This window comes from Neolamprologus brichardi, chromosome 6 (assembly GCF_056152115.1).
Source record: "Neolamprologus brichardi isolate AB-2024 chromosome 6, ASM5615211v1, whole genome shotgun sequence".
NCBI classification, from domain to species: Eukaryota; Metazoa; Chordata; class Actinopteri; order Cichliformes; family Cichlidae; genus Neolamprologus; species Neolamprologus brichardi.
Genome location: NC_142109.1, coordinates 18,685,828 through 18,702,773, shown reverse-complemented (window position 1 = coordinate 18,702,773; position 16,946 = coordinate 18,685,828). Strand labels below are relative to the sequence as shown.

The 16,946-nt window shown below is 42.7% G+C and overlaps 1 protein-coding gene and 1 non-coding gene across 2 annotated transcripts; one reads left to right on the top strand and one right to left on the bottom strand.

Annotated features, from left to right (window-relative positions):
• The first annotated feature begins 683 nt into the window (after nucleotides 1-683).
• klf3 (Kruppel like factor 3 (basic)) lies at nucleotides 684-14,785 on the top strand. Its single transcript, XM_087841776.1, has 6 exons — nucleotides 684-971; nucleotides 8,504-8,564; nucleotides 9,026-9,518; nucleotides 10,214-10,349; nucleotides 12,294-12,460; nucleotides 12,556-14,785. Exons 2-6 carry the CDS (start codon nucleotides 8,523-8,525, stop codon nucleotides 12,735-12,737), a joined length of 1,020 nt encoding a protein of 339 aa, XP_087697902.1. The 5' UTR covers nucleotides 684-971; nucleotides 8,504-8,522; the 3' UTR covers nucleotides 12,738-14,785.
• Nucleotides 14,786-16,850: 2,065 nt separating this feature from the next.
• Nucleotides 16,851-16,922, bottom strand: trnap-agg (transfer RNA proline (anticodon AGG)). The gene has a single exon. It is a non-coding gene; the product is annotated as a tRNA-Pro (tRNA).
• Nucleotides 16,923-16,946: the final 24 nt, after the last annotated feature.

Sequence of the window (16,946 nt, the reverse complement as noted above, 5' to 3'; positions counted from 1 at the left end):
GCAACACTGAGGAAACTCTAGTGTGATGGCGTGTTTTGCAACAACAGAGCAAAGTTGTGACAACATCAAATTGGGCTTTGCAATTTTTGTTTGTGGGGTTAGTTTAGGGTGCACACAGTCTCAGGTCTTCTACTTTTCGCATCCCCTACAAAATAAAAGCACAAAGCTAATACAGGACAAATGCTCAGAGATGGTAAGAACTTAAAGTAGTAATAAAATAAAATAAAATTAGATTATGAAAATATAATGAAATGAAAATTGTAATAGTGGAAAAGCTTTATATATTAAGAAAATAATATTTAACTGATAGCTGGAAAAATTCTTTCAGTTTACAATTAAGTTTCATACTTTAAGGATTTTGTTATTTTTGTACTTTTAATTATAAATAAAAATGTGTTCTTTCAAAGTACACTTTCACGTGTTTCTATTCTGTCCATTTCTGAAAAATACGCTATTCAGTCTTATATAAAATTATTCAGATACATTCAGGTTGTAGTAGGAGCGTCATAATCATATCACATTGTTGTTTGTTTGCGTTTAAAACTTGAAATTAGCATTACACACACAGAGAGAGAAACACACATAGATACATAATCTGGACCACCCCGCCCCGGTCCCGCCCAGCGGCCCGACCCCACGGAGAACAGACGGCGGGTCATGTGACAGCAGCGGTTCGTGAACGACAAAAGCGGACTCACACAAATGCTCTGCCACAGTGAGACACACACACACACAGAGGAGTTTCGTAACTTGGGGAAGTTTTACGGAGCCATCGATCACAGAACCGTCTTGTTGTTGTTTTTTCCTTGATGTCAGTGACACAGCGGAGCACCGAGCGTCGCCTGCGTCACCTTTTCAGCGGAGAGTCTAATTGAGTTTCTCCCTGGGAAGGGAACCTGTGCCCTTCAGCAAGGCAGCCGTGAAACCACCGTCTCTCCTTGCAGGAACAGACCGTATACCCCATCTGAGAGGTAAGTCTGACTCGGTGACTTTCTTGACAGCATTGTGTCCGCCGGGCTGCCTCACAGGCTGACCCCGGCACGGTCTAAATTTCCTATCGGATGTGCGGTAAAGTCAGTAATTGCAACGTGGTCTTTTAATAAAAGCTGGATGTGGTAGTGGGATTGATGTAGACTATTATTCCTAATAGATTACAGCAGGGAGAAGTAGTCCATAAATTAAATTTGCGGGTCGGGGTTTTAATGAGAACAGACGGCTCGTGAGTAATTTGAGGTTTGATTAATTAATTAGTTAATTACTCACAGCTGTTTTCGGTTCCGTGCCTTCAAATTTCGGGGATCAGAATGTTTGCTTAATTTATCTTCCTATAAGACTGACAGTGGTGAACGTTGTTCTTCTTAATTTAATGATTAATGAGCTCAACACTGGCTGTAACTTATGTAACCCGACTTTAGGCTGTTACAAGTCACGGGGAGACGATGCTATTTTGGGCTTTCAGAGCCTTTTGAAAACTCAGGCTGTTGTTAATTAACATAAATGTGGGTTTATTTGTGTATGTGTCTTTTCCCCCCATCATCAAATAACACGATATGTTATTTCTTTGTTATATAGATGTAGATTATAGTAGTTAGTTATTAGTTAGTTAAGTTATTACTTGGGGATCCTTTTCTATCTACTAATTACTACCTCGTTTTTTTATTTTGTTACATTTTAGTAAGTTTGGAGAAGTACATTTTAGATAATTTAAAAATGGATTCACCTTTTTTTTTTTTTTTTTTTTTTTTTTTATGTGAGTTGGGGGGAAGAAATATTTCCATATAAGGAAAACGGCAACATTTTGAGAAATGGGTGTTTGCTGGGCTCATCAAGTGAAATGAATCATAAGGACTATCATATTTATTGCTGATTATTGCGCACATGATTCATTTATTCATAGATTGTGAAACTGTAGAGGCTGACGGTGATGCAGAATAGAGCAGTGATTTGAAAGATGAGCCTCAGATTTTGCTGTGTGTCTGTGCTGAGTTCAGTTGCAGATGGGAAAATATGTGACAGGTGTGTGTGTGTGGGTGAGGGTGACGGAGAGGGCATCTGATTGTTTGTTTTTTTTTCCCCCAAACTGTCACACCTGAGATGTTGTTTCAGTCCTGTTGTGTCACTGCATTCTTTACAATACACATCTCTCTTGTACTCTCCCTCTGTGTTTCTGTCTCTCCTCGTTTCCTGTGCTTTGTTTCAAGGCTGAGGCTTGCGTCACACATTCCACTTGGCATATGAAGCCCTTATCCTGTTTAGAGCCTGGAGAGAGAAAGACGGGAGGAGAGAGGGAGAGAGATGTGGGGGGTGGATGGGTGGAATGAGGGCGACATCTCTCCCCTCCCTGTTGCCTGAAGTTTGTACTTTTGTTTCACTGTAGAGCAGAAAAAAAAACGGATGAGTCGCTGTTCCGTTTGTGTGCTACCTGTTTATTTGTCTGGCATTAGCGCAGTTAGGGCAGCACAAACACGCACACACGCCCCAAATACTCCACCCATCCCTACGCCTTTTTTCCTGAATCAACATGCTGATGTTATCTGGTGGAACAAAATGCGCAAGACTGTGTGTACACACGCACACACATATGCACGCGCACACACTCTGCTCAAAGGGCATGTCCTAGGGAACATTAGGGCTAAACATTAAACGGGTGGATGTTGAGTAGTTGGTGATTCTCCATGAGAAGTTGAGGAAATAAGGACACGCTGCTCCACAGGCGGCCATAAACGTGAAAAGCTGTGACTAGTTGCACAAGTTTGCAGAGTGACAGGACATGGATGCTTAAACACAGCCACGTTAGAGCACAAACACACACCGAACACTTGTGTGTTCAAACCACTGGATTGAGCCACTGTGACTGTGTAGCTCCTTCTTTACTGCCCCCCCCCCCCCCCCCCCCCAATGTTTGAGGTTCATTGAAGTTTTGTCATATTTTGGTTGAAACCCACTTCATTTTCTTCCCCATTTCTCTCTCTGCCCTGTTCTTTCCACTTCCATTTTGACATAGTTTGGTCAGAGCGGCTGTTTTCTTTGCCCTTTCTCTCCTTCCAGCCCCCCACCCCACCTCTCTTCTCTCAGACTAGGGAGGTGTAATATGTGTGTGGAGTCAAACAGGAAACCGCAGGCCCCCTGCAGCAGCACCCCCCTTTTGGCTTCGCTCTCCTCTTCCTCCTCCTCCACCTCCTTCTCCTCTGTACACCCCCCAACCCATCACGCAGTGTGGAAATAATAACAGTCAGACTAAACTCTAAGGGCTTCCGCTTCTCTCCCTCTCCTCTTGTTCTCTCCTTCCCTCTGTCCTCAGTTGTCTGGAAAGCCTCAAAACGCTGCGCACTCTCTCGCGCACCCCGTCAAGTTCGACTTGAGGTGCGCGTGTGTGTCTGTCAGTGTTTGAGCCTCGCGACCAGATGAGTCTGGTGTGTCTTTAAATGTGTGTTTCTGAGATGATGGATCCTGTTTCCTCTCCCCTGCTGATGGCCCCCCTCTGGCTACCCCACCCCACCCCCCACCCCGAGGTCTGCAGGCCTGCAGCCTCATAGTGTAGTTGAGAGGAGCTCAGGGGGACTACATGCCCGTGTGTGTGTGTGTGTGTCTTTGGGGGCGTAAAAATACGAGAAGTGGGCTGCGTGGCTCAGATGAGGGAATGGGAAGCCAAAATAAGAGGAATGGGGGGGGGGGGGGAGGTTGGGGGTAAGCAAGGGCCTTAAAGCGAGAGGAGTCAAAATTGGAGCATGTGCTGGGTTATTAGGGGAGTCATGAGCAGGAAGTGAGGTAAGGGTTGAAAGCAGGGAGCAAGGGGCTACACTTGGGAGTGAGAGCTTGAAAGAGGGAATAAATTGGAATGAGTGAGGGGCAACAGAAGAAGTGTGGCGCAATGAGAGAGTACTTTAGGGAGAGGTCAGGAAAGGGAAAAGTTAAATGTTGGAATAATATTGGATGAGTACCTGGATGAGTCATGCAATTAGGATGTTAAATTAAGACTAATGGGTGCCTTCCCTGAAGAGTGTGAATAGGTAGTGAGTTTGTATGTGAGGTTCTCCTTGAGTCGACTGATATCACGACATGAAGCATTACAGGACTGTCACAAGGTGAGAATGACTTAGGTGAAGACGGGGTAAAGATTTGGAAGAGGCTAGAAGACGCTAGGCTGAAAATGTGTGTGAGTGTATTGTGGCATGTTCTTGGACAAAGATGTTGTCTGGAGGTTTTTGGTCTCTCTGGTGATCTCATCATCTCCAGCCTGTTGCCATTAGAGAGAGACTTTGTGTGTGCCGGCCAGCTTTTGTCTGCGTGTGTTCCAGTATGTGTGCGTGTCTGTAATAATTTAGTCCTTTTAGTGATTTAGTGTGTGTATTCTGTTGAGCTAGCAGAAGTGTGTGTGTGTGTGTGTGTGTGTGTGTGTGTGTGTGTGTGTGTGTGTGTGTGTGTGTGTGTGTGTGTGTGTGTGTGTGTGTGGCCAAGGAGTCCAAGCCACAATATTTTCCCCTTCAGTCATGTTGTTTTATAACATTCACAGAGGGGGAGAGAATAAGAGTGTGGGGTGGTGTGCGGTTCAGATAAATACAGTAGTAAAGACATGAGCGATTGCTGGGGAGCGAGTGGAGTGGAGTGGAGAAGATTCCAGGGGTGGAGACGCAATAGAGGGGTGTAGAAGGTGTTTGCAGAGTGGGTTGGGGCTGAATACACAGTAGTTCCACTGACCTAGAAGGACAATATTTGCGGACATGCACAAACTCAAACCCAGTAGCAGGAAAAAAAAACTAGCCCAAGTAGGGCGACTTATTTATCATGATGATGCAGGAGTTTGGTTGGTTTGTTTGTTTGTTTGTTTGTTTGTTTGTTTTTACCTGGAAAGGCAATAAAGGAAAAGAGTGCTGACTAATTCCTGTCCTCGAGCATGTCACTTCAATTTCTTAGAAAATAAGAGCACATTCAAGTGAGAGCTATAACAAATGCAATCAGCCTGCTGCTGCGTAGAAACAAATAATAGGAAAAATATCCAAATTAATTAAACCAAAGATATTCAGGTTTATGTCTTATAAGAAAGAACGCTTCACATTTTCACCATGGAATATGTTTTTGTTTTGTTTTTTTTTTAAAATTTTTTTTGGGGGGGGGCTTCCTGTGGGAACTTCTTAAACGGTTAATTCAGTTATCAGAAATGCTGCTCCAGCTGCAGTTTATCTCTAATCTGCTGAGGCCTTGTGGCCACTGAGGAAGATGCTGCACGGCTGAGTGAAATTTCTTTCCTGTGATTGTTACATTTGTGCGACTCATTGTGCTTATTCTTTCATGAGACACCCAGAGGGAAAGTTTCTCCCTCCTCTGCTTGCCATCCTGCTGTCACACGTTATCTGATGACTCCTTTCTGTTCATTTTCCTGTGTGGTAAAACCCAACCACTAGGCACACGCCTGTCTTTGGATTAAAGCAAATAATGTGAATTATTTGCCGTCCCTGCTGCACGACACCGGGCTCTGACACCATCGGCCAAATCCTCCCCTGCGTTTACTCGTACCTGTGGCCAACTAACCAGCTGCCAAGAACTCGTTTTCGCGTCTGTCGTGCAAAAGTGTTAATGAAAGGGGAAATGCAAGACTATGTATAACAGGTGAACTCTGAGACCAGCATGTTCCTGTCACTGCAAGCATTCTTTCAAAGAATTTAACATGCACTGAGCGATGCACATTTTGTTCAGTGAGAGATGAAGCCAGATAAGTGAGGCTCTGAACACTTTGCTTGTGAATATACATGTTCTCACTTACAGGCGTACACAGCCCACACCTGCCCAGCCCTGAAGTCAAAAGATAATTAACACTTCCTGTATGACAGAGCCTAAAGGAGCCTCTGAGTTACTCGTGCCTGCCTTGCACTGGTGACAGCATAACATTTTCCAGTTTTCCGATCCATTCTCATAAATTAAATATCTCTTGAGCGCCTTGAGGGAATTTCTCCAAATTTGGCTCAAATGTTCACTTGGATTCAAGGATTTACTGATTAGAATTGGCAAAGATTGAGAGTACCGTGGCCCCCGACGATATCCGAAAAACACCTGACGGAGATTTTGTCACAAACATAGACTTGTACTCGGGGATGAACTGATTAGACTTTGGTGACCTTACACATTTGGTGAGGTACTGATAGTGACGCTAATCACTGAAACCTGGCTCTGTGTTCGTCTGCTCAAGATCCGGAGGAGACACGAACTCAGCCTCATGCACGCGAGTGTCAGTCCAGAGCTCGGATAAATAGGAGGGTTACGTCAGGAACGGCATCCGGTGTAAAATCTGTGCCAAATCAAACATGCAGATCCATCTGCTGTGGCAACTGCTTAACAAGCAGCTGAAAGGAGCTTCTTCCTCTATTAAGTACATCTATATAGTTTGTATATAACAGGATATAACTGACAACTTAACTGGTATAGAATTACAAATCTACAGTAAGTTTAAAGGAAAAATAAAAACAAGGAAAATAAGGTTTGCTTAATATTGTGGTGATGTGGACATGGCATGAGACAATAACTATTTTAAAATGTCATCTTGGACTTTGGGACATTGTCGTGCATGTTTGTGACGTTTGGGACCAGAACATTTTCTAGTCGCGGTTTCTAATGTTTTTCATCAGTGACACCTTGTTCGCAGATGGGATTTTGTTTATTGTGTGTGTTTGTTTCTGGCAGACCTTCTGCTTCTTTAATACACAGCAGGTATTTGCTGCTTTCTTTTCCTTAATCTGTCCTTCTTTTGGGGGGTTTTGTCAGTGATTTTGTTTTTCTTCCTTCTTCTGTTTGTGTTTCATACTTGGTCTCATTGTCACCTTAATGTGTGATTTACAATGACAATAGAACAACTGCTTGACCTCAAGTTGAACTACAGTACAATACAAACCCAGATTAGAAAACACGCCCTCAAAACACACACAGTTCCCACCTGACGGTAGGCTCTTTGTTTCTTTGGAGCCGGGCAAAGGGTGAGGCTTCAGTCGTCATGTTCACACCCTTCCTGAGCCAGCTAGTGAGCATCCTGGTTCACCATTGGTCTGCTCACCATCTGGTGTGTGTGTGTGTGTGCGTGTGTGCATTCCTATATGTGTGCGCTAGGGTGTAATGACTTGTTCTTGCCCATTTGTTAATAATTAAAGGCTAACTTGTCTTCAGACTGTGGACTTTAATCAGGTCACACACACAGAGACTCCCTCAGGGTACATTCTTTGACAGTTCATGTTGCCTTAATGCACCAGCAGACGCGCACACACACAAGCACACAAAGAAGCTAATAAACACCCTCATGTAGCACAAGCAGAGTCATCCCAGCTGCACCTGGCCATTCAAAGCCAAGGTAACTGGAAACACCTTTGAAACCTCACACGCTTTTGATCCAAAATACTCGACAAGCTTTTGTGTGTGTGTGTGTCCCATTTCTCAGATACGGGGCAGTTTCTAGCTGCATCACACCTGCAACCGGTTGCATTCCCGTTTAAAAAAAACCCAATCCCTTTAATTCACAAGTCTGAATGTCGAGTGTTTTTGATTGACATCGGCAGTGCTATCTGTCAAACGGAGAGTACCTGTTTGAAAACATGACTGAGCGGTGAAAAAAGAGGAGATGATGTGTCAAATTTGACAAGAAAAAATATGTCTGGGGCTGAACCAACGTTGATCGTGCCCTCGCGGTCTCCGTTACTTAAATACAGACCCTGTCACATCATTCCCTCTACTTAATGTGATTTATTTTTCATTACGTCACAAAATGTGTGTTTTGGTGTGGCAGTGTCTTGCCATAAGAAGAAGATACACGAACAAGGTGGACGTTGGGGCTATATGTAACTAAGGGTATCTGCTTATCCGTTTTCAGGCGCTCTGACCACAAGATCCGTCTTGTGGTCAGAGCGCCACAAGGTCTCCTGAGGCAAATTGGTCCTGGGTGAGGGGCATGACAAAGTGCGATTCAGAAAACACTCCACCTTGATGCCAGACTTGGGCTTGCTGGCCAAGTGCCTGGCAGATGGACTTTAAGCCCGTGGTGCAGCATGGTCCACCCTCCTGTGGAGGAGGACAAGCTGCAGTGGTTGGAGTTTTGTCAGTCAGGCAGCAGACAAAGGAAAGTCTGCAGCTGTAGTTACTCGTTAGCATTCATGTTGAGACTGTTCGCACATGGCTATATTTAAAATTTTAAACTGTGAGAGAAAATAAAAAATTTGACAGAATTATTCTTCTACTTTATTCTGACCATTAATTATGACCTCAGATTTAGGTTCTCTACCGTTTTTGTGTTTTTCTTTTTTTGGGGGGTCACTTATACTCACACAGGGGAGTGTGATAGAGGTGCATTATCTGAAGGATGTGTCCTTTTGCTTTTAGTACTTTAAGTAGAGAGGTGACAAATGTTTGAATAAGTGTTTCTACAATGTTGCATTGGTGCATAAAGTAAATTATTATCAAGAGTGTGAGCTTAGTGTGTAAATGTCTTCCCTGTATATTGATTTTTGGTGCTGTGTGTATTCTGCAGGAGTCTGGCGTGTGCAGCCATGCTGATGTATGATTACCCTCCGAAGACAGACATTCAGCCGGTAAGGTGTGTGTGTGCGTGCGTGTCTGTGCGTGCGTGTCTGTGCGTGCGTGTCTGTGCGTGCATGTCTGTGCACGTACGTGTACTCACATTATCATGCCTGGACATGTTTTTGATACCAAACAGCAACCCCTACACACACCTATACGTGTCTAGACAGACTGGTTCCCACATTCCAGCTCTTCCTGGACAAACAGGCTAATGTACAGTGGACATTTGCAAACAATATCTACGCACCCTGCCAGGCAGTGGGCTAATGAACACACACACACTGTATTCTGAGACAAAACAGTTATCTGCTCCCAAACAGAGCGGTGTTTAAATTTTTTGGCTGGCTGTAATTGTTTGTGTGGCAAAAACATGTTTTCCCTGCCATTCAAAGCAGAACGGAAATTTTTAACCCTCTGCTCTTTTGTCCTCCTTTTACTGCTTCCTCTTCTCTCTACATCCTCTCTTTCACAGTCGTTCTATCCTGGAGTGATCTTCCCCCATCCGCCGCACTTCTACAGAATGCACCCCCTGTCCCACTCTCACACCCCGACCGGGCTGACACACACCCAGATGGAGCCCGTGGACCTGTCTGTCAACAAGCACTCATCTTCCAAGTCCCCTCCCTGCTCCTCTGCGTCGACCCCAGCGTCCCCTCGCAGCTCCCCTGCCTCGCCTTACAGCTCGGCGAGCCGCACCTCTTCCCGCAACTCACCCCCACACACTCAGTTGCGCTCCTCGCCCTCCCACCCTCTCCCGCCGCCCACTTCCTCCCTTCCATGTCCCACCATTGTGTCTCCGGGGGGCCCAGGGGTCATCCCAAAGTCCCAGATCATGGTTTCTCAGATCGTACTGCCTCTGCCCATTCTCCCCTATTACTCGCCACATTTGCTGAACCAGCCAATAATGATGAACTCACTTGCCAGCAGCGACGATGACCGTTTCAGGAGCTGGGAGCCCAAGATAGGTGAGAGCTTATTTTATGTTTTTGTGCCTGCAGTTCAGTGTTTGTGTTGCAACTGTACATGAAGCTAAAAACAAAACAAGAAGTCATTAGAGACTCACATTAAAAACACATCAGTGCAGGAGTCATCGTGAAATGTATCCATTTCATGTTGTTACTGCATTTAAATCACATCACTTTGTGGCATTTTCTTGTTAAATTTGCAAAAATCGTTTACTGATAAATTATCAGTAAACGATTTTTGAGAGAATGATGATTGATTGATTTCAGAGAGAATGAAAAATTATCAGTGATAATGAGGAAATGTTTTTCATTCCCTCTGTTCTTAGAATAGCACCTTTTTTTTCTTTTTTTGGAGGGTGGGGGGAAGTAATCAGCTGTTTGCCACTGTGATCCGCAGAAGTCTTTGACCTGTCGCAGAGACAGACACACAGCATACGGCTACCAGTTTGTTTGCCGTGGCCTTTCCTAGAAGGACTTCTAAAGTAGCAAAAACACAAAAAATATAGCGGAAGTGTTTAAACCTGACTGGTCCAAAAGGCTGAGAAGAAAGGTTTCAGTCTAAACTTGACCTCGTGATGGTGCTAGAAGAAACTTTAAGGAAAAAGCCACACTGATAGGATTTATCCTCTTGGACCTTAGATGCCTGATTTATTTATTTATATTGTCAGTTCACACATTGTTTCATCCCTACCCAGTTCACCCAACGAAGCCTCTTGAGCCGCGAAGTGATACCCACGACCTGCACAAGCCAATCAAAATCGAGACTGAACCCGCTCATGACCCCAGCAGTCACGAGAAGTCATCAGTCAGAGTGATGCCACGCGAGTACGAGTAAGTAAACCCTCACGCTGGTGGTGGTGGCCACACACTTCACGTCCCCTGACTCCACACTCCTGTTTCAGTAGCATTTTTGACTCACTCCCTGCTGCCGAAACTCTTATTCTCTGCTCCCTAATCTGAGCTTTTGTTCCGCGTGTTTAAAACAAAAGCATGTTGTCGAGATCATTACATATGCAACGGAATACAACCTACAGTCTTGTTATTAGAGAGTCCTGTCATAAGATATGACTGTTCTTTGCATGTCACTGTAGTTTAAACCCTGTCGGTTTCTGGGGCAGTCCCGGGATCAGGGCGGTGTGGTTCTTATTAGCGGGCAGCCAGTAAGAGCCTTGTGGGATTAGGGGGGGAAAAAAAGAAAAACACTGACCGAACTGCGTGAACTTAGTGGTTATATCCGATATTTTAGAGCTTATCTCACTCTGATGGAACATAATTGTTAAAATTTTGCTCCATTTCCAAGTCATAAAACAAACTTTTTGTTTCCAAATGTATTTTATCATCAGCTTGATAACACATTAGAAAATGATCTGTCTCCAGCCTAAGTCTGGACACAGTTCTGTTTCCTTCATGTTTGTGGAGCCATAATTTAATTTATTTATTTATTTTGTCTTTAAAGTGTAGTGCTCTTCACAGAAGCAAGAATCTAGAGTGTATATTTGCTCGGGTTTGTGTCACCATCAGGCTATTTGTTATTGTCTGTTTTATTCTTTTGTCCCACTAATAGAGTTTCAGCCACTGGGGAAGTACAGAAGAATATTTATCCTTTTATTTTCCATCAGGCCCAATAGCCATGCCTCACATTAGAAGCTCTTTTCTTTCTTTCCTTATCTAAGACGTCACAAGTTCATGCCAGCCATCTGGGTCCTGTTACCACCTTCATTCTTCTTCCTACTGTTTATGTTTGGGTTATTTCTTCTTCTTCTGCTTCCTCCTCCCCTCATTCTCCCTCATTATTATTATTATTATTATTATTGTTATTGTTATTATTACTGTTATTATGATTTATTTATTTATTAAGCTTTGTGTTCATTGTCCAACATCTCCCCTGCACTTTCTTACCTTCCTCTTCCGGTCCCCTCCCCTCTGCAAAATATGTTTTTCCTCAGAAGAAATAATTGCAAGTTGGATGCACATGTAATAGTCAGCCCTTGCTGGCAGCTAGTGTATGTCCGTGTTTGTGTGTGTGTGCTGTGAAGTAGACCCCGTTTTTTTTACTTTGGCTGTTAGGGCGGTTCCCTTTACAGGCTGCTCTTGTCATCGTGCCAAACATGAAATAATTGGACCCTAAAGGGAAAAAAGAGGGTGCGTCTTTGTGTGTCATCACAACTTGTCAACAAAGCACACACACATCCTCATAAACAATATGTACGTACAGTTGCTATACGCTGCAGTGTGTGTGTGTGTGTGTGTGTGTGTGTGTTTTAGGGGATTTTCTGCACATTCCTTTATGCAGAATTGATCTGTGTGGAATCATGTTTCAACACTCAACACCTGCTCTCAACTGACACACACACACACACAGAGTGATGAAAGACAACTCCTTCTCTCTTGTAACTGTAAAACTTGTACATTTTGTGCGTTTGTTTGCACACACAAAGAAACAGGACTTAATGTGCTCTGACTGGAAACAGTGTAGCAGATTCACCTGCCGTTTGACAGTTTTCAGTCTCCTGGAGTTGGTCAAGGATAAATTTATAAACATTGATTGACAGAGGTTGACAGGGCAAGGCAAAGGTGTGGCTGACTGGAAAAGGCGGGGTTTTCAGCTTCCTGCCTGGCAGAAGTTGTTATTGCATTGAAGCCAAGTTAAACTGTGGGTTTCAGTGTCATAAGAGAGGGCTTTTGCTCCCTCTGCTGGCAGCATTAGACAAAGATGGACAAAGCACCATCTTTGTGCTTTAAAATCTTTTTCTACCCTTTGTGTGTTTCTTTTAGAGGTAACAACCCATCAGTAATAGTCCACTCGGGCACAAGGCACCCTTTCCCTGCTGATTCACCTGACACACTGAAAAAACGGAGGATTCATCGTTGTGACTTCAGCGGCTGCGACAAAGTGTACACCAAGAGCTCCCACCTCAAAGCACACCGCAGGACACACACAGGTGAGCCTTCATTCATATACCAGCCGTGCTTTTCCAGAAGCCTTAAACTTTTTGACATTTTCTAACAAACCTCGTGTAATTTCCTCTCTTTGCAGGGGAGAAACCCTACAGGTGCAGCTGGGAAGGCTGCACATGGAAGTTCGCCCGTTCAGACGAGCTGACGAGACACTACCGCAAGCACACGGGAGTCAAACCGTTCCACTGTCCCGACTGTGACCGCAGCTTCTCCCGCTCTGACCACCTGGCTTTACACAAGAAACGACACCTTCTAGTGTGAAACCGTCTGCCGTGCAACTTGAATGCAACTCTGTGCTGGGTTCAGTGTTGGACTACACCACTTTGACTTTAAAATGAAATGGCTGGCCTTACCTGGAGTGCGACAGGGAGTGAGGAAATGTTTCCTCAGGGTTAATGTTTAAACCCTTTCACCTCATTAAGCCAAAGAGAGAAAAAAAGCTGGTTGCCAGCTCACACATTTAAGACCAGCTCATTTTTATAGAAATATGGTAGCTGAACCAAACCTCTGATCAGCTGTGGAACGGCCAGACACTTTTTTTCTTTTTGCTTGCAGCTCCTCAGCTGGCCTGAGAGCAGCGCCCTCTTGTGGCTACACAACCAAAACAGCAGTTCAGTCTGTGCAAGCCACATGGCATGCTCACAAGCTTCTCAGCGCAACATGATCTCCAGCTTTAAAGCTTTTTGTTTCACATGCATTCAAGTGAACATTTGGGACTTGGACACACACTTACAAATACATATTTTTTTTTGCTCGCTACGCCAATACAATGTGAAACGTTCCAGAATGTATCCTATCACGCCTACTGTGCATTGTGTCATAGATACTTCAGCTTTTCTTCTTTCTTTTTTTTTTCTTTTTAAAACACTCGTGCCAACTTCCTCCTTCGGGGTCTGCTATAATTAAAAAAACAAACACACCACACACCTCATCTGCCTCTGCAAGCTCAGATCATGAAGTGATGACAGGTTGCTAACGCTCGCTTTCTCTTGTACATACACTCTCTTATTAAAAGCAGCTCAGCCTTGGTTTCGTGTACTCTTGGGTTTTAACAGTCTAGTGGGTAGTTTCAGTCAGTGAAGTGTTTTTGTTTTCATTCAGAAATGTGAAAGTTGCTGCACAGGGGCATTAATGTGTCGGTGAGGAAAAAGACACCACTCGGTCAGTTTAAGGGTAGAAGCAAGGAAATTGTGTCTTTACCGATTTCTTATGTTGAGTTTGTGTATCTATGAACTGTGTTTCGGTTTGTGACATGACACCGAGGTAGCTTTTATTATTGTGTCACACTTTGATACGGGGTGGGGAGAAAATGCAAAATGCAAGGCAGGGAAATTTTTAAAAAAAAGTTTTTTAATTTTGTAATTTTTATATTCAGGAGCAGTTGAGTTATATTCCAGCCCACTCTACACATACATTTGTTTTAAAAAAAAAAATTAACTTGTACACAATTAATACTTTATCATTCCCCAAAAAAGTCAAATCAGGGATTATTGTTGTAGCAGATATTCTGCTACCAAACCTTTTTTTTTTTTTTAAAGTGCCATAAAGGTTTTTAGAACACAATTTTCCACAGCTGGAGAGCAATACACTTTCTCTCTTTTTTTAAATGGCGCCTTTGTACATCTCCAATGTGCACTTTATATATATTTTATAAATATATATATAAATAGTATGTATGAGTACATTATTTAACAATCCCAAAGCCAGACATTTTAAATCACATCAGGTTTTTTTTTGTTTTGTTTTTTTTCTATCACACATTTGCTTTTGGGTTTAATTGGAAGGCGTCCAGTTCAGCAGTTGTCTTGGGTTTTTTTTTTTTTTTTGGGGGGGGGGGGGTTTTGTCATTTTCAAGTCATGTATACAAGAAGGTGTAACCCCGCCATTTATTCGCATGTACACGTTCACACACCCCGAATGTAGCAGCTCAACTGATCTGCATTTGCTCCTCGATGCCTTTTGCAGTTTGTGCTTTTGTTTTTTTGTTTTGTTTTTTTTTCTGTTTGTTTTTTTGTATCTTTGCAAATACAATTGTAATATTAATATCTATATTTTATAATTCATTATTAGACTGAACGGGCAATTAATGGTTTTTATTAAGCATGATTTTGATACTCTATTACATATTTCTAGTGTTTATGATAAACCCTGTCCCTTTTTTTTTTTTTTTTTTTTTTTTCTTTCTAATTAAATCTTACCGTTGGCAATTCAAAGGGAACTCATTAAACTGTGAACGTATGGTCTTTCCGCAATTTAGCATTTTTAAACAAAATATTCATACCACTTAATAAAGTTATTGCAATATTTGAAGCATGTATTGTTGTTTGTGATTCTGTTTTTTGTTCAACTGTTTGCTAGTGAATTAGCTTATTTTAGAAGAGACAAGTGTGTGTGCATGTCTGTGGATACTACGGAAGAAGAAAAGGACTTGTATTAATTGGCTAGGCAGAGATTTTCAGCTGGAAAGGATGTAGACTGATTAAGGGTAAGTGAAGAGTGTGCTGGGAAACCAGTACTTTGAGGAGCTGCTGAATGAAGAACATCTGAGGGAGGAAAATAAATGGAGAAATTTTAACAAATCAGGAAGTGTGGGCAGCGATGAAGAGTGGAAAGGCAGGAGGTCCATAAGACATACCTGTGGCGGTATCAGTCGGAAAACTTTACATAATTTCCTCAGGGAATCAGTCACAGTTGCTCCAAGACAGTAAGAACAATAACTAAATATTTAATCTTAAATAATACAGTATATTACAAAGTTATAAAATATAACTAATAGATACAAATGACTCTAATTATAAATATTCCACCATATAACACAAATTACATAAATATATAAATATGGTTGATATTAAGGTGCTGTTGCCCAGTGTGTACATTTGTTTTACACGGAGGAATTGTACAGATAGCCACAGGCAGGAATAAATGGTGCAGATGTCTAGGAGAGAGGGACTTTTCAACTAGATTGTTTAAAACATTCTTGGAGTATGAGAGGATGTGGTGTAGTAAAGACAGAGGTATGATCTGGGGTGATGATCAGTGAGCAGCAGTGCAGCTTAATAGTGAGAAAGAGCGCAACGGATGTTATCTTTGCTTTGAGAGTGATAATAGAGAAGCACAGAAAGGTCAGAAGGAGCTGGACTGTGTGTTTGTCGATCTAGAGAAAGCATATGATAGTAGTACTTCATGAGGAAATCAGCAGTAGCAGAGAAGTATGAGCATGGCTGAGAACATGTATGAGGCTAGCGAGACAGTGGGGAGGTGCATTGACAGATGGGTTCAAGCTGGAGGTGGGATTACATCAGGGATCAGTTCTGAGCTTCTTGTTTGCAGTGGTGATGGACAGGTTGATAGATGCAGACTATGATGTTTGCAGATGACTTTGTGATCTGTAGTGACAGTAGGCGCAGGTGGAAGACAGGCCGGAGAGGTGAAGGCATAAAAAATGCATTCATGTGAATGAGAGGGAGACAGATGGAAAGGTGAAAGTGGATGAGCTTAAATACTTGGACAGTACACAAAGAGAGGTAAAGACAAGGCAAAGTGAGTGGAAATGAGGGTCGAGGGTGATATGTGTATGAGGGTAGCAGTAAGAGCAAAAGGAAGAAATTACAAGATAGTATTGAGATCTGCTGTGATGTGTGGTTTCCAGAAGGTAGTTCCTACAAAAATGCCGCAAACCACACAAAAAGCTTATGGTGCAAAATCTTTACTCATTTGCATCATGAAGTAGTTATGGAGCATTAGAGATTTGAGCAGATTTAATTTTTTTTAAATAAAAACATCCATTTTCAGAGACTTCACTCTAAGCTTTTTGGATTCTTTATGTTTGACTGCACAGCATGTTTAGTCTAGCACTCACCCCTTGCACCTGAAGAAAGCATGAAAGGACGTTTTTACAGTCAAGTGAAATTTAATCTCTCTGTTCAGGGAACTCCCACAAAGAAAATGAAGTGACAGCACTTAGAATTGTTACAGTTGTCAGGTGTGGATCAAAAGAGGTGTGCCAGTTTATGAATGCATGATCCATACTGATGATAACCAGACAGAACAGCAGGTGAAATAATGGTTATCATCAGCTTAGTGATTATTATTTTTGGGATAAGGAGAACACAAGAGTGTTAAAAGACTGTAACATGACTTTTAATGTCACTAGATTTTCTTTGTGAGAGAGGTGGAGTAGTTGAATTCAAATAAAACACATTTGTTCTTTGTTTACTAAATACCAAACCTGTGACCTATAGTTTATTTCAAAGTTAGAAATGTTAAAATGTTACACTGCCTTGCAGCCTGCATACTCATTTCGTGCAATAGCCCTTTACTTTGGATTTTCTGTGTTGTGCATATTAGAGATGATATAAACGTAAGAAAAAGCGAGGGCTCGTCCGGGATTTGAACCCGGGACCTCTCGCACCCTAAGCGAGAATCATACCCCTAGACCAACGAGCCGCTGAGCGAGTAGGCAAATTACTA